General features: G+C 37.2%; 1 protein-coding gene across 5 annotated transcripts in view; it reads right to left on the reverse strand.

The window, feature by feature from the left end:
• NKAIN3 (sodium/potassium transporting ATPase interacting 3) overlaps positions 1-23831 on the reverse strand; it is a 463496-nt gene that overhangs the window by 30790 nt on the left and 408875 nt on the right. For all 5 annotated transcript variants that reach the window (XM_067553700.1, XM_067553697.1, XM_067553703.1 and 2 more), the window contains one exon: positions 1579-1639. In XM_067553700.1, coding sequence (XP_067409801.1) covers positions 1579-1639 — 61 coding nt within the window. The remainder of the gene's footprint in view (positions 1-1578; positions 1640-23831) is intronic.

Raw genomic sequence — 23831 nt, forward strand, 5'->3', positions numbered from 1 at the left:
AGATCCCTTTTTCATCTAAGACAGGACCAGCTCATCTTATCAATCATTTGAAGGAGAAGCATAAAAATCTATGTTAATAAGTAAATATAAACATTTTTTCTCTTGTTCCGGTTATTCTTAAATGTCTGAAAGACATTTTTCACAGAGTTGGCAAAAAAAATAAAAAAATAAAAAGAAAGAAAGAATCACAAATTCAGTGCCATAGTGATACCTTGCCCAAGCTTTTGGGTGACTAAAATATTTTATTTATTGAATTCCCTCCTTAAAACATATCTATATTAGACTTATGTATAGTACCTCTCACTGTGATATCTAAGTATTGGTTTATTTATTTATTTTTTTACCAGCATGAGATGCTGTAACAAATATCTTTGTAAGAGTGAATGAAAGAGTCTTGACCCTATTTCAAATAAATAGGACCAATTTCTCTGAGAGAATTTTGCCCTTAATATTGAAAAGTACTTCAGAGAAAGAAAACCTGTGATGCAGTTTTGGTGACTGAGAAAAATCTAGTAACATTTTAGCTTGTGTCCAAGAGAATTTGGAAAATGTATAAATGAACAAGTGAAAAGGACAAAGCATATCAATCCCAATGAAGGATGGAGAACTAAGTGAAAATATTCTTGAGCTGGACATGTACAATGATTGACATTTGCATCCAACAACAAAATATTGTTTATCATTGGTATTTAGTGAAGACAACTGGAAACTGCCTTCAGGTACATGATCTCTCTAAAGTTCTAAAAAACATGCATCAGGCTGACTTTGTGTTCTGAATCACCTGTTGTATTTTGCTCACTAAATGTGTTAGGATCTGATCCTGTGAAGTGTCAAGTGGCCTATATGATGGATATGGCAGTATCGTGCCACATCCTTGGGAGACCATATTAAATTAAATATCTTTGGGAGGTCTATTGTATTAAATGACTGGTTTATATATTTTTATGGCCTGGGATTGTAGATAATCTCGTGTGGGGGGGGGGGGGGGGGGGGGGGGAATGTGACAGAGGTGAGACCTGGGAGTTCAAAGGCCTATATTGAAAATGAGCCAGACAAGAATGGATTTTTGGGACAATAATGTTAAGAGGATTTCCTGGGGGATACCTAGGAAGAAATTAATGCAAATTCCCCACCTCTGGTTATGCAAAAACACAGCCTTTTGAACTGACACCCAAAAAGAGGGTGATTGTCTTCTGATTATCTGTTCCCAGGGTCTGGAGATCAAAGCTAATTTTTAAACCCAAGGTTAAATGTCTTCAGGACACATTTTCAAAGAGGCCTCAATCCAAGCTGTATTTACATACACCAAACCTTGGGTGTACACACTCTTGCTCAAATATTTTTGGGCAATATGGCTTTAATGTGACTGTGGTAGTTCACAAAATCCATTTTAAGTGTTTTTTGTACACAATAATTCTATTGTCATACGAGCGTTTGCACAAACAACATTGTCTGTGTATTAATGAAGGCTACATTTTGCAAATTTGGTTGTTTGTCTCTATAGTTGGCTATTGCAATACTAAATCTCACCCCAGACACTGTAGCTCCAGAGATGGGTAGGTGTGTATCAGTACTTACAGCTGTCCTCTTCTTCCATGAAAACACTGATCACGTAACAGGCATACACAAAACCAATCAACTGTATGAAAATAAGAGGAAAATAAGTTGTTAGAAAATGTGTAGAAAATACTCAATAAATACAGCTGCCAAGATTGTATTTCAAAAAAGTTTTGCTTTCATTTTCTTAATTTATAAGCATATTTCAGTCCGTGATTATACAGACACACATTGTACAAACCTTTGCTAATGCAGAGCCATATTCTAACTTCATTTAACTAAAGCAACCCAACTGATAATCTACAGGGTTGCATAAGTAACACCAGTTGGAAGTATCTGAACCATAATTAGTAACAGCAATCTTAGGATTGTTTTCTGTCTCTTTTGCACACATGATTCCATTCACCTAAATAGTGATTACTAAGGCAGATGGTAGGTTGAAGGGGCCCTTATGTATTTGATTCACATTTTAAAAGGATATTGCACTTACTGTATGTTAAGTAAATACATAATTAAGTTACCACAGCTTCAGTTAGTTTTGCATAAAGTGTCCTATTGCATTTGTGAAACCACTTGACACAAATTTAACTAGGCATATGAAATTTTGCAATGCAATTTAATTGCAAAGGTCATGTTACAATTCACCAGCTCCAGGAAATACTTTATCAGAGAGGCTTCTAAATTAGACTCATTGTAAAATAAATGAAATAACCTCATTTCCCAAAAAGACAAACCAGAAATGTACTGCCAATATTTTAATAGGGGGGTCCGACAAAAATATCCCCCTCAGCCAGTATTCCAGTGTGACTTGTGCTGAAAGAGAAAGTATGAGGGACTAGGGTCTCTGGTCTTTTGTTTTCTCATGTAGCTAAAATATTTTCTTACATTTATAATCAAGGAAGGAGAAAATTCCACTGAGCAAATAAACCCATTAAACTGCACTGCCTTAGAAATCTTTATTTTCTGTTCTTGAGAAAATACATTCAGTATATAGATAATATAGCCGAGTGTTCAACCTGTGTAATGTGAAGGCCTTGCAGAAATGTTGGGGGTTATTTTTTTCAAAGATACCTGCAGTCCGGTCCATTTCAAACACAAAATTGCTCTTTCCACAGGTTTATGAGGCACAAGGATAAACTGTTTCTAACAGAGATAATTTAACATTATCCAGACAGGGGTAAGCTCCATTTGAGACAAAAAATCATCCCAATCTGCCTTTCACTTTGGTTGTGCCAGAATCCTTACAAACAATGCCAGGGAGCCTGCTCCAGCGCCTCACACACAAAGAGGAGTGGAATTTCACTTTTGTTTATAGTTGTGCCCAGTCCAATGTGTTCTCCATAAACTATCATCCATGTGGCACTTGAAGCTAAGCAATGGACGTTGTGTGAGGAATTCCCCCTGCTTGTATAGAGAAGAGAACGTCAGCCATCTCTGCATCACCATCCTTCTCTGCCTTGAAGCCTCCAGGTGGCTCATTGCAGGGCTCATGATGCATACAAGAGAGGCATGGGGTACACTTTTACCTCTTCACCAACCCTGTAGGAAACTCCTTGAGATGTTACTACAGCCTTCACATTGGTTAGTAAATCTGACCTATACCATTTCATTTATAGTATTAATACTGTATGCACTACTTGTGCAAGTTTTTTCATTAAAGCAATTTCAACTTGTAATAATCAGTACAATCTTCAAACAACATTTAATCCAGAAAAACAGCTTGTTTTTCTGTCATTATATCTCTCACATCTAGAGCTCCAGTTGGCCAAATGATAGAACACACATTGTATGCTACATAACTGGTAAAATCAGGGTAAAGTATTTGCAGCCTAATTTGCTATATTAAATTTTTTGCAATGTTAAGGATTGGTATTTATACCACAAATGTGCTATTATCTATAGGAAAGCTCTAGGGTTCAAGTGATGGTAAGTATGGCTGGTTCCCAATTATATAGGAGTTCATGCTACAAAACCATTACTGCCACTTTCAAATTGCCTTATAAAGGATACACAGTGTATACATTATACTGAAACCAGCTTAGCAAAAGCAGCAATATAAAGTTTTGTTCACAGCCACAGCACAGCTAATAAACACAGTCTTCTTGGTTTGCGCCAAGTAAAAGACACAGGAATGCCCTGAGGTCTCTCTCTCTCTCCTCTCTATTCCCCATTCCCACAAGCAAACATAGAGCGATATACATTTTGAGCTTCGATCCCAACCTGGGAGCTATCCTCAACTCCAGAAAACAGAGGGTCAATGCACAAAGCATTAAGCACTTAGTGAGCTAAGTCACTTTGCTCACTCATAGGTGAGGGTCATCAAACTTGTGTATTTTGTGCTATTGGATAATTATTTTAGCCTTAAAAAAACCCCAAAACCCTTTATTCAATTGTTTGTTTGTTTTCCCTTGCACACAGGGAAGTCATGTTCACTGGCTGTCTCAGAAAAACTTTAGATTGCCATAAGCACCTTAACAGCAGTATCATGGTATTGCTATCCCTGCATGGCTGGAGATAGCCTCAGGGAATTGCAGTCTGTCCTTGCCATGTACCCATTGATTCCAGCATTCTCCACTCACCATGCCCACAATCACTGTTCCCACGTTCCTGACCACAATAGGTCCTCCCATATTTGTGAAACTCCATAGCATACCATATCAAAGTTAAACTCCACATCTCAAACACTGCATTCTGGTGAGTCAGTAATGAACCAATATTTCTGCATGGTATGGAAGTGCACTATACTGCTGGAGAGTCTAGCTATTTTGTTTTGTCTTTTATAACAAGTTGTTCTTCAAGAATAAAGAAACAACTACACATTTAAAGTTCTTCAGGAAATTAACTACAGATGATGAAATCAAAAGTGCAGGTGATGATAATGGGTGTGCAGCTCATCCTAGGTGTCACACTACAATTTCTTCCATGTCTGGAAACCTCTGGTTGCGCTATACAAATTTCAGCATATGGTGTGTTCATAAACTTCACTTTGACTGTTTGCTGTTAATTATTTGTGTTGTGTGATTTGGTCACCTAAGTAATTTGGTTTTATTTCCGCTCCCTAAAATTGTTTGAACAAGAGAATAATGAATAAAGGATACTAAATAGCATGTATTTCCTGCAAATACTTCCAGTGGAATAATCATTTTGGAAAAAATTGTGAAACTCGTGTGATTCGCAAAAATTTACAAGAACAATGAATAATATGACATTACAAATAACAGCAGAGAAAATTTGCTGATCATTATTTTTTGTATTATTTAATCACTTCTAATGAAATGATAACTGTTCTACTAGCTATCCATGCCGTTGTTATCTGCTGATTGGATTATTGCAGTGCTATGAATATGGGGTGACACTTGAAGATCACAGGCCCACACTGGGTGTTCATTGGCAAAATCAGAAGAATTGTAAATGGCCATAAGCATCTGAACAGTAGTGTCATCCTACTTGGAAATTTCAGCTGCTGCAGAAGGTGGTTTGTTACTTGCTTAGCAGAACTTCTCATAGGAAACATGTTACTCTTGTACTCAATGATCTGCAGTGCTGCCAATATTTCCAGGTACAATTCAAGATGTAGGCTTTGACCTGAAATTTTTTAGATGATTTGGGACACAGCTTGATGGGAGAATAGTAATACTATGTATCCATCCATTGTCATGGTATGACCCTAATCCTTCCAACACAGCTCTGAGATTCTACATATTTCTATCTTACATCTCTCCAGTTCTTTGGTCACAATGGCAAGCTTCCCTTCATACATGCTCCTCATATTTCATGTTCCTACTCTGATGATTCATTTATGAAGGTCTTTCTTGTTCTTGGTGCTATCATCAGGCATTATACTTCCTCCAGGAGAGACAATGGGATTACATTTATCTTATCCAAGGAGACATCAGAGTGTGTACCTGGATATAATTCAATCAGCGATAGAATAATTAAAATTGGCCTTCGGGTGAAACCAGTCGATATGTTGATCATACAGGTATATGCCCCTATAACAGCCAGTTTACAACAACATTTGATGAGTTTTATGAATGACTTGAAGAGACACTAATTGAAACACCAAGTAAAGATATCACCCTCGTATTTGGGGACTTGAATGCAAAAGTCAGAGCTGCAAGATCTCCTAAAGAAGTAATGAGAAACAGTGGTCTGGATTCAACAAAATGAGAGAGGAAAGTGGTTGGTTGAATTCTGTTGCTCTAATCACCTGGTCATTGAAGGCATAGATCTTTCTGGGCATGAATAAATTTGCATATAGCTTGATCTGAGTGCAAGGTTAAACTGTAAACAAGTGTGTGACAGGCTGTGTGCTGAAGATGGTGTTTTCAGCCTAGTTGACATAAGTGGGAATACCCTGAGCTAGTAAGCTTGAAATGTACATAAAGTGAGGATATAAACTATTGGTCCTTATATGTTCTGCAAAGTGATTGGTTCTTACATGATCATACAACATCCAAACCAGTTAGATTCAATAAATGTGGACGTTAGTAACAAGGAAAATGTAAATAAACTGTTGTTTGTGATATTATATGGAACAGTGGTATCACCCATACCTAAACCTACTGCATCTGGGCCTGGCCAGTATGGGCATAACCTGACCGACAAGTTGGAGTCAAACTGAGTTTTTGTATCCTAGAGAACTGGATAAAATATTCTCTCAGAAACAGGCAAGGTGTTCTGGATAAGCCAAGTGGAAAAGGTCTCGGAGGGAATCCCAAACATCATCTTCACCCAACATCCTAGACATCTATATATATGGCAGTCATCTGACAGTATGACAAAGAATCAAATTGACTATGTAATAGTACGGCAATGCTGGAGATCAAGTGTCTAATGGATAAAGACTTTCCTGAGTGCAGACTGGGCTCAGACCTTCAACTGTAGGCCTCAAACATAAAACTAAAAATTAAGAACAAATGTGCTTGCTTAGAAGGAGCTGTGTGGTAATTTATAACTGTGGGCAATACACTGGTCATAGCCCTTGAAGAGAAAGCAAAGTGTAAATACTGGCCTTGCTGGAGACATCACATTATAAGCCAAGGAGCTGGGCAACTTTAAAATCTCCAGCCAGGAGGGAGTAAGATGCAGGTCTTCACTCAGGAGAGGTGATGGCTGGGACCAGAAGCCTAAAGTATGTGCCCCTGGTTGACCACAGAAGGGGAATACACGTCACAGTTCACGGCAACTGCATAATCTATGCTTTTTGTAAAACAACGAGAGTTCTGTGGCACCTTAAAGACTAACAAATTTATTTGGGCATAAGCCTTTGTGGGCAGAAATCCACTTCGTCAGATGCTTTTTGTATAAATCTAAGCTCTAGCTTTTGAACCTCCCTCATCCTGATAGAAATCCCAGTTTCACATTATGTATTATTTATGGACAATGTTTAAAATATCCAGCTTCTTCTCAGTGCACTGAATGTATGATTTTTTTTATCACGATCGGGATATCTTTATTTATATTCTACCAAAGTATGTAGTACAACCATAGTTTTGGGGGGACATGGCATGCATCATAACCCCTCTTCCCCCCATGAAAATCTTTCTACTGATTGAATGAAAGAATGCACATTGTTGAAAAAGAAAGGCACATACAACTAAAGAACTCCTTAACATTGCACTATAGGCTCAGTTGTTCACCAGTGGACACTAAAGTTCAATTGATAAATAACATGCCAGTAATTACAGTCAGGTAACTGAAATCTACAGTACAATTAACTGGAAGTGATAAGGTGGAAACATACCATTATGAAGACATTAGACCCAGATCCTTAAACAGATTATACCAGGCACAATCTGAATATTACTACAAATGAATTAATGAAAACATGCCCTTTTACTTTTGCTTTATTGATGGTCACACTAATAAAATATTTATTCCAACAAATTACTTTTGCTATCTTGATTAACCTAACTGCTGTTTAATTAATAATGTTATGGTCATGCAAGCTCATCTAACTGTCATGTTAATCACCAATTTGCACTGGGCTGATTGGTTTGCACTGCTTGGTTTCTCAATATCTGAACTGAAATAGTCCCTGTTGGCTATTTGCCTGGCACCATATGATAGAGTGAAACCTGTTTTCCCCTATAACAAAAGAAAAGCCAATGCAAATTACCTAAAGGATAATTATTTTTATAATCTTGAATTTCAATAATGTTTTATGTTCAAGTGAGATTGTAGGGGCCACATTTTTAAAGGTATTTCAATCTAAGCATTGCCAATGGCTCAGGATCAGACTCGCAGAGCTTAATTCATCACTCTATGCAGTTAATGCAAGTCTTTCCATTGACACCAGTGGGCAATGGACCAGGCCGTTAGACTTAACTCTCTGGAGCAGGAACCATGTCTGTCTAAGTGCTTCAATACCACTTAGCACAATGGGGCCATGATCTTGATTTGATTCTATAGTAAGATAAATACTTATATTTCTATTAAAGTGTTGCTGGTTTGTAGCATACCCTTTTATGAATAGTTGGTTCTAGGTCTGTTGGCCGACACATAATCAAAATATTGCTTTGTTTCAGAGTGGCTAAAAATTGATTTTTTTTTTAAATTAAAACATTGGATTTTTTATTTAAATTGGATTTTTAAAATGTAAATTAAATTATATATTTTTATTTTAAAAAATCTATTCAAAATTAGGCTGTCAGAATTTCAAAATTATGCTAAGCCCTAAAGCTACTATAATTTATTACAATAATTTAAATAAAAAATAATAAAATTCAAGAAATATATATGTTTACTGCCAAAGTTTTAATGAGAGTCAAACCACTGAACTGATGGAAGTCATTGTCTAAGCAACTGGAACCAGAGTCTGATGAGTTCCAGAGGGGTAGCTGTGTTAGTCTGTATGCAGCAAAAACAATGAGAGGTCTATGGCTCTTTAAAGACTAACAAATATAATTTCAGCAGGCATAAGCTTTCGTGAGCCTCAGCTCACTTCCTCAGATGCAGTAGGTAAAAATGATACAGCAAATAGGTAACATATATAGGAGGCATCATATACATATACAAGCGCATAGAGAACAATGGGGTAGGTGGATAAAATCCGGGTACTTGAGGCCTAATTACAACCATTGAATAGGAGGTGAGAATGGGTAACCAAAGCAATTTACTTCTTGTAATGAGAGAGCCATTCTGATGAAATGCTAAACCAGATTTTGACAGCAGGTGAAGAGAGAATTTTCTTCATTTCAGTTTATTCAGCTAGTTCAGAGGGCAATGACTAGTTCATTCAAAGTTGAGAATTGGGGTCTAAAAAAGCAGGAAACTTGTTTTCTTCTTCTAATCTATGAATAACAACTAGAAGTGAGAGGATGTGATCTACAAGTTCTAAAATCTTGACATATATGATGGCCAGAATCAATTAGTTCAATTCACTTGATATAGATCATACTTCATTGGTTTAATGAACCAATCAGATAGTTTTAAATGCAAAACATGTTTTGATAAACATACCTTTTGTTTCTTATGCATCCTGCACATTTAAGGTAGCTTTATTTAACCAATACAAACCATTTTAAATGCTAATTTTATGTATTTTAATTTAATTCCAATTTCCATTCAAATGCAGCTTGACAACTCATGAGTAAAAATGAATCATCTAATACATAAGAAATGCATCATTCACCATTTTCTAACATAATAAAAAAAGTCAAAATTAAGAACAAGAAAAATATATGTTAAGCTATATAATTGCTTAAATAAATATATAGAGATATACTATATCCTCCTAGTTAGCCAAAAAAAAGTACCATATTTAATATAATGGGTATATTTAGTTGCAAATAAACATGTTTTAATGGCTACCAACCAATTAGAAAATAACTAAAGTACAAATACAAAACAAAATTAAAAATGATTATTTAAATCCTTGTTTCCTGCTTGCTGATTTAAATCAATTCACCCAGCTTTGTTACCATCAATTTGAAAAGTTCAAGTCAGCACATATAGTATGTGATTATTTTTCTACGTATTTTGCGTACTTCAGTTCCATTGGATCAAAAGAAACATGTCACTGAATACCAGATATTTAAGATAGCAGCTAAATTACTGGATTCATCTCAAAGATCAAGCCTATGATAATATGTTTATCCCACTATACACAGGATTCCACAAATCTAATCCTAATAACTGGGTCCAGCCAAACCTAATTAAGCCACCAGCAGAGTCACTATAATCGAGTCAGACTTTTAAGACCTGTCAAATAAGAACTGTATGAAAATTAAAAAGCCAAAATTGTGCTTTATTGTCCTTTTTGCAAAATTTTTTGCACATCCGTAATCCTCCCAGTTACTAATCTCATTGGAGACAGAGCTTACTTGACTGCTATTTAGGGTTTCTTGACTGCTCCCATCATCAGTCTACCTCCTGTGCTACTTCTGACGCTTTGGAATGTGTATTCGGCAAACAGAATCTTCAGTGGGAGCTGTTTCTTTATTTCCATGTTTAATGCTAAACTTCATTCCCTACAATGAACTCTCTTCCCATATCTCAGTTCTACTCCCATCTCTGCTTCTCGTGCTGCTCCCTACAATCTGTTCCCTTTTTCCTTCCAGGTGAATAACTCTTTATTCATTATCTCCTTAAACTTAAAGAGTTTGCTGGAGTTTATAGAACAAGGTTCAATCCTTTGGAGAACTGCTTGCTCCAGCTCTAAAAAACATGAGACAAGAATCATGACTTGGATTGTCACTACTGTCTGTATTTGACAAGTTTAATGAAGAAATCTAAGGCCAGGAAACACTTACCTGGAAATTTGGTGGCAGCCGATGGGAGTTACGCAAACTATGCAAAGCAGCTTGCGTAACTCCCGTCAACTTCATAACTCCTCTTCTATGAGGTGTCTTCACTGTGCTGCGCCAACGAAAAATGTGTTCCTGTCGACGCAGTGTTACACCACTTGAGGGGATGGTTTTATTGCATTGACTTCTGGATCGATTAAGCAGGTCTTCACTGACTGCTCAATCAATCTGGAAAGATTGATCTGACGGCAGCAAATTTGCCACCGTCAATGAAGACATACCCTTCGTTTTTCAAGGACACAAACAGCCTTTTTGTATGTCCCAAGTTAGATCTTCATTACACTTCCAAAAATAACCCAGTTATGTCTTAATTATTTAAATTCAGACTCTGTTGCTCAGCAGTGGTCTTGATTTTGATATAACAAGCATAATGTGCAAGATCCTGCTCTTGTTTGGCATCCTCAATTAACAGCGAAGAGCCAGAGTATAGTTTTAAACCACTGTGTGTGTGCATGTGTGTATTGTGCACACACGTAAGATGTGGGGAGGTAGCAAAGATGCAGGCTTAATTCCCCCAGAAACACTGGCAGATATTCTTACAGCAGTGGTGTCTGCTACGTCTTTTAACCAGGTGTATTGTGTGCTCTCTTCCCTGCTTCTTGGCCAGTGCAGAAGGGAGATGGGGCTATGGTCTTTGTCTCATTCCTCTGCTCCCCTAATGGGTTTCTTCTGCTAGCACAAGGTTTGAGGCAATGCCTAGGCCCTGGTCATAGGTGTAAAAGTTTGGAAATTTTGTGTCATCTGTCCCCAAGATTAGACACAACCTAGGTCTTTTAGTTAAATCTGTCCTGAGACAAATACACAGAAATAAACTCTCCTACTCGTACAACTATTTATTACATGTTTTACAGCAGTGCTTAGAGGTCCCAATCAGGAATAGAACCTCATTGTTCTGAGCACTGTACAGATATACAATACGTAAAAACCTTTGCTCCTAGGAGTTCACAGTCTCAGTAAATAAGAGAGGAGAATAGATTTTTTATGTTACATTTTTTATATATTTTGTGACAAACATTAAAAAAAAAAAGGCATAAGAGCCTGATGGTCTCTCTGTACAGGCAGCTTCCAAAATGGAAAAAGCAAAATGAGAAACCTTGAAGAGAAATATATTGCAGTAAACAGTCAAAAGTGCATTACTTTACACTAAGTTGGATTTAATCTTGATTAATATTGCAGAAATAAGATGTTTTCTGAATCTTTAGTACTGGGATCTAACAAACTTTGTGAAAAGAGCAGAGAAATAGCCAGTTTTCATGTGTCATCCTACCAATCAACTTGTTTTACCATTAATGTTTTGTAATGAGCTCCAAAGACAGCAGTAAAGACTTTTTATTTATTTCAGATCTTGAAAAACCCTCTAAAAACCTCCATGAAATAGATTTAGACTCAAGCTCTCTGGATTCATGACAAGTGCTGTCACACTACGTGCTGCTCTGCCTTTTTTGATTTGAAAAACAAATGTGAAATGTATTTTTTCCATGGCAAAAAAATTCATTTTGAAATAAAAAAAAATATATGTAGACATGTAGAAAGCATCCAAAATGTGAGAATATGAGAGAAGAAATGGAATGTACTCAGGGTGTGTGTGGGAGAGAGAGAGAGAAGGGGAGCGAGCGCATGTGCACATGTGTATGTCCACTGATAAAACAATACATCAGCTAAATATAAGGACAGATAGGACTGGGGACAGAGTAGCAGGGGTTATAATTTCACCTATTGCCAAACAGCCAGAACAGGTGACCAGGAAAGCTAACTGAAGAAAAGGGGCCAGAATTAAACCACTCTAAAATTTTAAATAAAATAATTTTAAATGAAAAGAAGATTAATTTTCAAAAGCGTGTACTTGTATGCTAGAACTAAGTGATGAGGTGTGTCTGAAACACATTTACATAACACAATAGCAAATCTAAAGAGATTTGGGTCTGGAGTCTTGATTTTATACTACTTTTAGTACATGACTATTGTTAATTATTCAATGAAAGATTCAAGATCTCCTCTCAAAACTTGTCATTCATGTCAATCTTGCCATAGCCAACATGAAACTTTTTGTACATTTTCAAACATCTTGAGCTATAAATAGTTGAATTTATCCCCTTAAAATTCATTTACATAGTACTACTTATATGTATGGAAAGTGGTGGAAAATACCACGCAGATTACTGGGCCTTACTCAGAAGCCTTTACAAGTCTAAAGGCATAAAAGAAAAACAGAACACAGGACAGAAAACAGTATGGAGTAGGGAAATAGCATCTTTTAAATATTACCCATAAAGAACATTTCCCTGTCTAAATCTTTACTTCTGCTGTCTCCTTCCTTACATCTACTGAATTTGACATGAGTTAAATTCAGGCTTTAGGGGCACTGTCTCTCTGTTTCAGCAGTGTGACCTGACCCCCCTCTCCTAGTCAGCTGTGCCATGTACAGCTGTGGTAAAGAGCTCCCTGTAAGCTACAATGAAGCTGTGTTCAGTTAGGCTTTGCAACAGGTTTAAGAAGTAAGGGTGACAGGACCTTAAGGCGGGTAAGATAATTTTATACTACTGCTGGAGGAGAGAAAGAGCAAAGATGCTGGAAGTTTACACACACACACGCACACACACACAGGGGCAAGGGGTATTTTGAATGTATGGTATCCTATCAGCAAGTAGTTAATTCCACTTGAATATTCTCTTTGTAGTGCTGGGAGTTGAGACCTGTTTTCAGAAAATACAGTGCATATCAATTGCTGTGCATTTTTAAGTGCTGGTCCTGTATATGTTATTATTAACTCCTACACTCCTTTGTGTTTCACTGGTAAACAAAGAATTGTATTGATGACCTAATTTCTCCACACCCAAATCATAACTATGGCCACCAGCACTTGAGCTAAGAAATTCATTTCTTTAACTGCATGACCATATAACTGCCATCTGGGGTTGGTTTATTGCCCCAATTAACCAAATGGCCTTTTCCCCTTTGGCAGCTGTTGTTTCCTACCAGTCAAAAGGGCAGGATGCAGAACCCTATAAGTAGTCTTGGGAGGATTAGATTTTTATTGGTAAATGTCAGCAAACATAGATTTCACTGTACACACAAAAACTGGTGAAAAAAATATTTCCATCGGTGATAACTGAAATTTACACATAGGCAAAGTAAGAAAAATGCTACTTTGAAAACTTACTAGAGTTTGATTTAAGGACATTTACTTTGTATATTTTGACATGTGATGTTGTCAATTTGTGTTTTAACAGTTATAAAGCTTTAATTTTTGAATCTCAACATCTACTGTCATTAAATAATTGTCTGCCACCCCATGATGTCCCTCAACTGTGAAAATTTAAATTTATAAACGCAGAAAACAAGTTTAAAAATAAACATATCAATATTTGTCAAAATCATTATATATATATATATATATAAATCAAATTCTGCCATGCCTGTCTTTGAGAATGCTGCCAAGATTTGTTGTAGTTTGGTTAGGATTGACGATTCTTTCAAAGGAATAGCTGTGAGAAAAATTCTGTCACTTGCTGAAGTATAATTACTAGTTACTACTTATTTCTTCCCACTTCGTTATGCCCCAGGATTATTTTTTTAAAATAAAAGAAAATCCTGTTTTTCCTTAGATAAGAGTCCTATAGATTCACAGATTTTAAGGCCAGATGGGACCATTAAATCAACTAATCTGAACTCCTGTGTAACACAGGCCAGAGAATCTCATCCAGTTACTCCTGTATTGAGATCCTACTTTGAGTAATTTTGACCATCTTTCCTTTTTGTTGGAAGTAACATATTCCACACCTCACAGTGGAATTATCTAGAGCACTGTTATTTGCTTATATGATGCCAACAATTCAATATGTAGATATTTATTTTAAACTATAAAAACATCTCCATCCATGGTACATCAAAAAAGAATGAATGCTTTAATGGTATTATTTCCACTTATTTATGGAGATAGGCAGAAATACTAAGTTTCATTTCTACAGGTGCACTGCGCTCAATAATAATTTCTTTTTTATTGACGCTTTTATTAAGCTTAATGCACCATATATAAACACTACCCAGCTAAACTTACTACATCTCTGTCAGACAGCTACTAATACTCATTTTACAGCTAGGGAGTGTATTCTTACTTCTGCCACCAACTCATGCTGATTTAACTTCTCCATACCTCAGTTTACCTGACTCCAGACTCCTACTTCCCCTTTTTTAACCACTAGCATATACTCCCTGATAGGTACTTTTAAAATACATCAGCTATTAATAGCTGAGAGAGTTGTGATTCTTCCAGGGGAACCCAAGGCTGTGAGTTACCTTGTTACCACTTGCTTCCAGTGTAAGGGAGTCTTGCCTACACTCGCTGTGTTTTAGCTTCCTAACACAATCAGCCTGTCAGCCACTCAAATACTCTCTTCTGAGCTACATCTTTGCCTGGCAGGTTGACAACAGATTCACCCCAGACTTCAAGTCCCTCCAAAGTGTCCCTCTGTGATATCCAACCCCATATCACTTGATACCCGCAGAAATGCCTGATCCTCTATTAACAGTGTACCACAGTTTACCAGCGTCACCTTAAACCACCGGTCCTGTATTATGTACACCACTGAGTTCAACTGTAAAACAAAAGGAAATTTAAGAAAGAATGGAAATTCAAATAAAAACAACTGAGAGTGATGGGAGCAAATTGTTACCTAGACAACAACAACATAACATGCATTCTAAAGCCTAAACATAATTAACAAGTTATCCTCCTGTCTAAAGAAATTTATCTCACCCAAAATTCTCTCCAGCATTTTTATCTATGCATGGCTGAGATCCCTTTTTCGTGAAGCAAACTCACTGTCCTTTTACTTCCTAGGTGAAGGAAGCCAGAGTGTTTCTTTGAACCCTTAAAAAAGCAGAACAGAACTTTGATGTTCACCTCAAGAGAGGGTTTCCCCTCCCTGCTGTTGTTTACCTTTTCCTGTTAGTTTCTTTCTCAAGCCTCTGCCAGCTATATTAGCATTTGACTTAGAATGCTAATAGACTCCTATTGTATTACATACAATACACTCCCCCACCCCATCAGGAGGAATTTGTCTCAAGACAGGCTACCTTTGAGTATCCGTTTTTAACTACAGACCAGAGAACATAATTTTTAGTATATATGCATAACTCCTCACCTATTTTCTATTCATACATCTTGCAATAGTTATGATGATCAGTGTGACACAAGCTTTCATTAGAGACCTTATGTGCCATTCTTTTGGTGAACCCAGGGGAACCTGTACCTTTATATACCTGAGGGCCCTCTGTCAGTTGGCATCCAGAGGTTTTCCTGGGTCACAAGTGTACAGCATTATTCTAGGTGGTATTATTAAAAGCATGGCCTGAAAACTGTGGAAAGCAAATGCTAGGCTAACACTCTCAATGAGTATGCCAAGCTCAGAGTGCATCTCAGAAAAAAAAATAGAAAAGAAAGTGCAAGGCAGCATATTAACTTATGTTAGAAAATGTTCTATGATCTAATGAACTGTGAAGTAAGATTTATCTCTGCATTTATTAGGTGGCTCTTATTAGTCCCCCCTAGTGAAACACTCGAATATGATTTTCAGGAAATGTAGGCACAGAAATGTACTTCAAAACGAAGCTCCATAACCTGAAAGACATGCACCAGCTTAGTTCTAGTAGTAATTGAATCATACACAAAAATATGTTCCAATAATACTAAAGAGCTGATGTAAGTTCACAAAAGTATGGAAATTCATATAAGGCAGCATGAATGATTACAAATTGTTTGAAAACCTGCCACATTTACGCAACAGTGAGAAGAAAATTCAATCTAACTTGAAGGATCCTTGTTTTTGTGGATCTTATACAATTATATATTATTTTTAAAAGATTTGTGTAGTTGTGACATCCCCTCCAGCAATCTGGACTGGTGTGTAGCTCTGTCACCCCAGTTCCTCACTCCTGGGCCCTAACTCACCCTGCTTTGCTGTGTGAACCACCCACTCCTGGCTCAGCCCACGCCCAGCCTCCTGTGAGTAACTGGTCCCTGACCTAGTGAAGGAGCACTTCTGACCAGCCAGTCATGGAATAGACCCCCAGCAAACACCCCCAGTCCCAGATGCAACCCTGGGAATTGCCATCTTGCAGGGTGCAGTGCTATACACTGCACCCTGCAAGCTCATTTACATTTGTCCATCAATTTATGAAAGAAATTGATATGCACCAGCTCTGTCCCTTCAAGTGAGGTCTCAATCCACATGCACTATTTTAGATAAAACAAGTTGATTGACTACAGCAAGATTTTAAGTGAATCTTAGTCAGATTAATATAAATCAAAATATTAATAATGTGTCAAGGACTTAGTCACAATCAACAAAAAGATAACTCGCTCCTAAACTAAGATTAATATTTCAGTCTGTATTCAGCTTATCACACAGGCTGGTTGCGATGCCTCTAGCAACCAGGCTCCCCCCCATGGGTAGAGTCTCAGTCTTTGGTTTGCTTAGAAGATGGATTCCAGGGGAGACCTCAGACAAAGATGACTTTCTTTTTAACAAGTTTCCTCGACTCCCCCTGGGGTCAGGTGATTGTCCATGTCTGGCAATGGGTGTGATTTTTCCCTCCTGAGCTAAAGTGCTCAAAAGGTGCTTAGGCCAGTCCATTGTTCCTGTATGCATGCCTCTGCTGGGCGGGGAAACACATCTTTGTGTTTGTTTGCATCTATCCAAGCAATGTGAGATACATGTTTGGGGATATGACATAGCAGAGTTTCATATCTGTACATATGTAGGACATTGCAGGAAACATGCTACCATAACAATAATGTTCAGTATGTCATGAGCATTCCCATACATACATAACATACTTTTCATTAGACAATACACAGTTACACTATAAGGGTGAACATGAATGATACACAAATCACACTATAAGGGTGTACATGGGGTACAGTGGGTCACAGTAGTACAATTTCCTTTTTAAATAATAGTATTAAACATAGGCAACAAGCAAAATTTGCAAAGCACTGTTAGCATGCACTCCTTTTTGGGACATGTACAGATAATTGTAGCCGATATTTATTACATGTGCACTCTCTAGTAGCATCATGATATACAACAAAAGCCTTTCCATTACAAAAATGACACTCTTGACAATGACACCCCATTCTACTCTAAACACTTATCAACCAAAAAACAAAACAAACCCAAATCTACTCCGAGAGTTTTGACCTCTAACAGGAAGAAGTGTGAGACTCTATGAAGTCCACTAGGAACTTTGCTATTGCTATTGATTTTACATGAAAGGTACTCAGGTATTACAGTGGTATGCTGCTATATAAAAACCTCTGCTAGACAGAGAAAGGAAACTCCAATTAGATCATCATTTCACCCCACCTCCCAAACTCCTTACACCCACCAGAATATTAACCTGATAACCCACTACAATTTATCACATAAGTATATAGAATCATATATATATATAAATAAAAATCTGGCATACTACAAATGAGGCAAAAATAGAGTTAAAATAGGACTCACTCTTGCCCTCTGACAGAAACAAATATTATCACCCAAAATGTGAAGTTATTTGTTTGCTTGATTGGTGGCTTGGCAGTCTCTGAACGCAACTGTAACAACCTAAATATTGGGCATAATTAAATATATCTTATAGATGTAATGCAAGTTAAGTCTGAAAAGCTCTCATATAATAGTTTGCATTCTTATGCATTTCTAATGTCCACTATATTTTCTCTTACATTGAAAAACATGGCATGATTTTTTTTCAACATTCCCCCGCCACAAAGAGAAAGAAAGAGAGAGAGAGAAATATATGGCTGTTTTGTGAAGTGACCTAACATGAGATGTGAGAAACAAAGCTTCCTTAAAAATAGCAATGTTATCTGTTTGCTCAGGTACTCCCCATTAAACTGTGTGCTGAAAGCCTTTGTGTTTGGTTCCCACTGGGAAGAAAAGCTATCAAGAGTTGCAATGAAGCAGTGCTTTCTGTCAGGCTGCACTGCCTAATGAGTTTCAGAGGCTGCCTCTGTAGGTTTTATCTAACCCAGCATGATCTCTTACACCACTTTTCAACAGTACAATTTAAAGCTTACAGAACATCATTCCCTTATGCTAAGTTCATGGCAAGTGGCTTCATGTCCAGTTTTCTTCTGACTGTCATTAATGCCTCTTGCCTGGAGTTGGACCTGACTGCAGTGCACCCTTGGTTCCATAATTCCAATCAAGACTTTATCTCACAGTCCAATCACAATGCTGAATCAGCCTTTAATGGAGACTAGTATTGCAGTGAATCTCAGAATCAGCAGGGTCTTCTGCTATGTGCACACTTTCTGCTGCTCAAAAGTAGGGTTGGCAGATACTGTTTTATTTTTTTAAATAATTTCAATGGATAATATCAATGTTTATTTTGAAACTTTTTTTCTATTTTTATCTATTTAAATGTTCACAGTTGGCCAACATTATGGGTTTTAAGCATTTTTTCTATTTTCATCAATTTAAATTTTCACAGTTGTGGAAAATGATGGGGGTGGGTCAGACAAAGAGGGCAGGATGTCAGAAAATAATTATTTAATGACCATAAGTTCTGAGATTCAAAAAGGTAAAGCTTTATAACCATTAAAACATGAATTGTGAACATCACATGTCAAAACATACAAAGTAAATATCCTTAAATCAAACTCTAATAAGTTCTCAAGCAGCATTTTTCTTGTTGGTTTGAGGGTGTGTGGTTAAATCAATGTTTATCAACATTTACCAATAAAAATCTAATTATTCCAAGCCTACTCATGAGTTATACAGTCACTCTCAACTTATGAAATGCAAAGGAACACCCACTACCAGCACGTAGATGATTCCTTCTCTCTTCCTTTCCATATGCATTATGACTTAAAAAAAGTTATTCTTCTGAAAAGAATAAGAGGTGGCTTCTTTTAATTGTGTGTTTTGTGCACTCCCTCTTCTTGCTTTGGACCCTTTCACTGGCTATTCAAAGTGGTAGACACTCCAATGCAAACAAAGCAAAATCCACTTTTTCCCCAATTTAATTGCATCTCAATGGCTCTCAGAAATACTTTCAAAACCTATAAGCATGGTATTAACATCCCTGTGAGTTTCCCAGTGGAGTTCAGAGCAGAGTTGCCAAGGGAGGAGCCAGAGAGTATATACAATACATTATTCTAGGACCATTGTTAATTATGAAGATTAAGGAAGGGTGAAAACAACATCTTTTCTGCTTTCCTTGTTCATTGGACACTATGGAGTATGTCATCCTTTCACTCTATGGCTTCTTCTGCAGCATGGGTCACAGGTGGATTGTGAATTCTCTGTACCTCAAAGTCTTTAAACAATGATTTGAAGACTTCAATAACTGAGTCACAGGTTAGGGGTCTATTACAGGAGTGGGTGGGTGAGGTTCTGTGGCCTGCATTGTTCAGGAGGTCAGACTAGATTCATCAGCCAGATATCCAAGACAGAATTCTCTGTAATAACTCAGAACCCACCCCATCCAACATCCCTTCACAGCTCATTGGCATATCTACCACCAGTAATCAAAGATCAGTGAATTGCCAAATCAGGCTGTCCCATCAGACCATCCCCTCCATAAATTTATCAAGCTCAGTTTTGAAGCCAGCTAGCATCCCTTGGAAGGCTATTCCAGAACTTCACTCCTCTGATGATTAGAAACCTGTGTCTAATTTCAAGTATAAACTTCCTGTTTATATCCATTAAGTCCAGTTTTTGTATCCACATTGGCGCTGAATTTAAATAATTCCTCTCCTTCCCTGGTATTTATCCCTCTGATGTACTTATAGAGAGCAATCATATCTCCCCTCAACCTTCTTTTGGTTAGGCTAAACAAGCCTCCTCTCATAAAGCAGGTTTTCCATTCCTCGGATCATCCTAGCAGCCCTTCTCTGCACTTGTTCCAGTTTGAGTTCATCTTTCTTAAACATGGGGGCCAGAACTGCACACATGAGGTCTCACAAGCACCTTGTATAATGGTACTAACATCTCCCTAACTCTACTGGAAATAACTCATCTGATGCATCCACGGACTGCATTAGCTTTTTTTGCAGCCACATCACATTGGGGGCTCATAGTCATCCTGGGATCAACCAATACGCCCTGGTCCTTCTCTTCCTCCGTCACTTCCAACTGATGCGTCCCCAGCTTATTGCAGAAATTCTTGTTGTTAGTCCCTAAATGCATGACCATGCACTTTCCACTGTTAAATTTCATCCTATTTCTATTACTCCAGTTTGCAAGATCATCCAGATCTTCCTGTATGATATCCTGATTCTTCTCTGTATTGGCAATGCCTCTCAACTTTGTGTCATCTGCAAACTTTATTAGCACATTCCCACTTTTTGTGCCAAGGTCAGTAATAAAAAGGCTAAATAAGATCGGTCCCAAGACCGATCCCTGAGGAAATCCAGTTGTAATCTCCCTCCAGCCTGACAGTTCACCTTCCAGTATGACCTGTTGTAGTCTCCCCTTTAACCAGTTCCTTATCCACATTTCAATTTTCATATTAATTCCCATCTTTTCCAATTTAACTAATAATTCCCCAAGTGGAACCATATCAAATGCCTTACTGAAATCTAGGTAAATTAGATCCACTGCATACCCTTTGTCTAAAAAGTCTGTTATCTTCTAGAAAAGGAGATGTCCACAGAATTAACACATGCAAATTTATTACTATTTAAAGATGTTTTTACAACGGTAAAATAAAAGGTTTAGGGGGATGGAACTCTCTACTTCCCCCTATGGGGAAAAAAGGAAAAACTAGCTCTAGCAGGCTTCATTTACATATAATAATTTCTCTTCAGTACATTTCTGCCCATTGTTTTATGACATATTGTTCAAGTGTGATTGTGTTCTTGTTTGGACAATTAAATCCAATGGTGCATGTAATTGTATTATTTATCTCAGATTAAGTGACCAGTGCAGCTTTACTGAGTATCAGGCTGGGTCATGATGACTACTTTCAGCAAATCATAATCCAGGATTTTGTGACAACTGTAATGAATTCAGAATGCATTGATAGTGCATTGAGCCCAATATAATAAAATGCCAAATATTTAATCTGGAAATCAATCATTCTGAAATTTTCTTTTTTAGCAACATGCACAATTTGTGTACAGTGCACCTCCACTAGAGAAAATTTTAACATACTTATGCTATGTAATACTTATGCCAGTGTTTAATTTTTTGAAATTTACAGAATATTTATTCAAGGTCAGAAGCACTCACATATCAGAGTTGTTGCTAGTTTATACATTACATAATGACATTTTAAGATAAGTGGACTATATTTCTTCCAGTTGGAGATATTTGTGGCTGACTATTTTTTATAGGTGGAAAATAAAACATTACAAACTGTATAAATAATCAGACATAATATTATAACAGCCAAGTTTTGTCTACTGATTTGTGATTGGTTTTAAGGGAATAGGCCATCATCACTCTGAATACAAAAAGAACGCTATAAAATTTTAGTATCTGGTTTGTGAAATATTTTATTTAATTCAAATCAATTTTGGGTACTCAACCAAAATTTTACCAGCAGTCATTATTTTTTTTATGAGCCCTTAATGGTCTCAGCTGCAACTTGGCATTTATTTTAAAGACAACAATCACTGTACTGATCTACCTGTTTGCTCTAAAATCTTGCCAATTTCATCTTAAATAAAGAGATATATATTTGTGGTATTTCTTACACATAGGTAACAGCTGTATAAATATGGAAAGCAGATTAACAGCTGTCTAAGACAACTGGCAAGTTTGTAAGGGTGAGCACTGACCCTGGAGTTTATCCAGTTTCAAGCAAAAATCCTACAGAAACTGTTGTATATTAAAAGACAAAGGATTTGGATTTCAAATTTCCTTAATAAACGCTTACTTTAATTGAAACATGAAATTCTGGGGTTTTGAGCAGTCTCTACAGTTGATGGTGATATAGGGTGAAATTCTCAGGAACAGGAGGCAGTGTGTTTTCAATAGATGGTCCCAACCAATATGTAGTGCCTTACTGCAAGATATCAGAATGAGCCCAAGTTTCACTGCGTCCAGCCTCTTGGCTTCTCTGACACCAGAGTTGGGCTGCCTCAAGATCAGTGATCCAGAACCCAGAGATTCCTTCCCTCCCCTGCACCAAGTGGAGTGTTTATTTATACTACAGAACGGATTCTGACATTGTTTAAACCCCTTGCACTATTCTTGTTCTTGTATTCTTTTTTATTTTTTTAATCTTCATCACACCATGTGTCCATATTGGGTATCAGCAGGTTAATGGCCTGTTGTAACATAAGAGTGGTGAAAGTGAACATCAAGACTTCACGGTATATATTGTGTTAGGGAAGGTTAATACAAATTTTGATTTTATTAATAAAGTTAATTTAGTGTTTGTGTCAGGTGCTCAAATGAGGAACCTGGAGACTGACATGCTCCATCAACTGAAGCATGGACCAAAGCTGTGTGAAGCTCCCCCACAATGACCCACCAATGAACCTCAACCCCAATTTGCAGGGACAACCTCTAGGAATTCATATTCATGCTCTTACATTGGTTTCTCCATACCTCCATACTTGTACTCATTCCTTGGCCTTTCCACTGAGAATGCCCGTAACTGCAGTGTATTTTGGATGTAGAGACAAGTCCATTAGAAAATCTAGTGTGACCACAATCCCTTTTCGTGTAAACTGCTAATGGGAAATTTATCTATTCACATAGTAGGGCATACAATGTGTTCAACATCATTCACATTAAATGTAAATGAAAAATGCTCTTTCAGACTGTTGCCATCTAAACTAATTATCAAACATTTCTATCAAAAGAAATGGTAAGTTGCTGTAAGAGGATATAGATCTTAAAAGAGCTTTTCAGATTCAATTACAACACAAAATGGACTACTAATGTCAAAAGACTCAAAAGTTTTCTCATTAGTATTTTAGAGCCGCGTGACAGATTATTTTGTATCTGTTAGTAATAATTCATACTTCTTGTGGAGTCCCTATTGTAAAAGGGAAGTAGGGAGCCACCACTCACAGGGGGAGGATCTTTAAGATGCAGTGTGGCCTGACTGACCGAGGGTGGCTGTGTGGGTAGCTAACAGGCTGTGTGACAAAATGGCTGAGAGAGGAGAAAGCTGCCTCTAGAAACAAAGTATTTTTTTCATCACTGCGATTGAACGTCAGTTGTACCTCATCTAGATTAATTTATCTGGGGTTCAATACTAGGTGCAAAGCACTCACTGTGTTTTAATTTTATATTTTCTTTCTATTTAATAAATCTTGGTTCTAATAAGTCAGTTTGAAACATACACTGTTATTTGGGGAATTTCACAATGACTGTTCCAGAGAGAAAAATACCTTCCAAAGAGAAGGAAGAGTGTCCCAACTTGGAGGTCTTGGTCTAAAGGGCAGGGATAAGGTTCTCTCCCATAAGACATGTTGCTATCAGGATTGTGGTCAGA

Source organism: Emydura macquarii, unplaced genomic scaffold, assembly GCF_026122565.2.
Source record: "Emydura macquarii macquarii isolate MOO-44397 ecotype Brisbane River unplaced genomic scaffold, CSIRO-AGI_Emac_v2 contig_1477, whole genome shotgun sequence".
NCBI classification, from domain to species: Eukaryota; Metazoa; Chordata; order Testudines; family Chelidae; genus Emydura; species Emydura macquarii.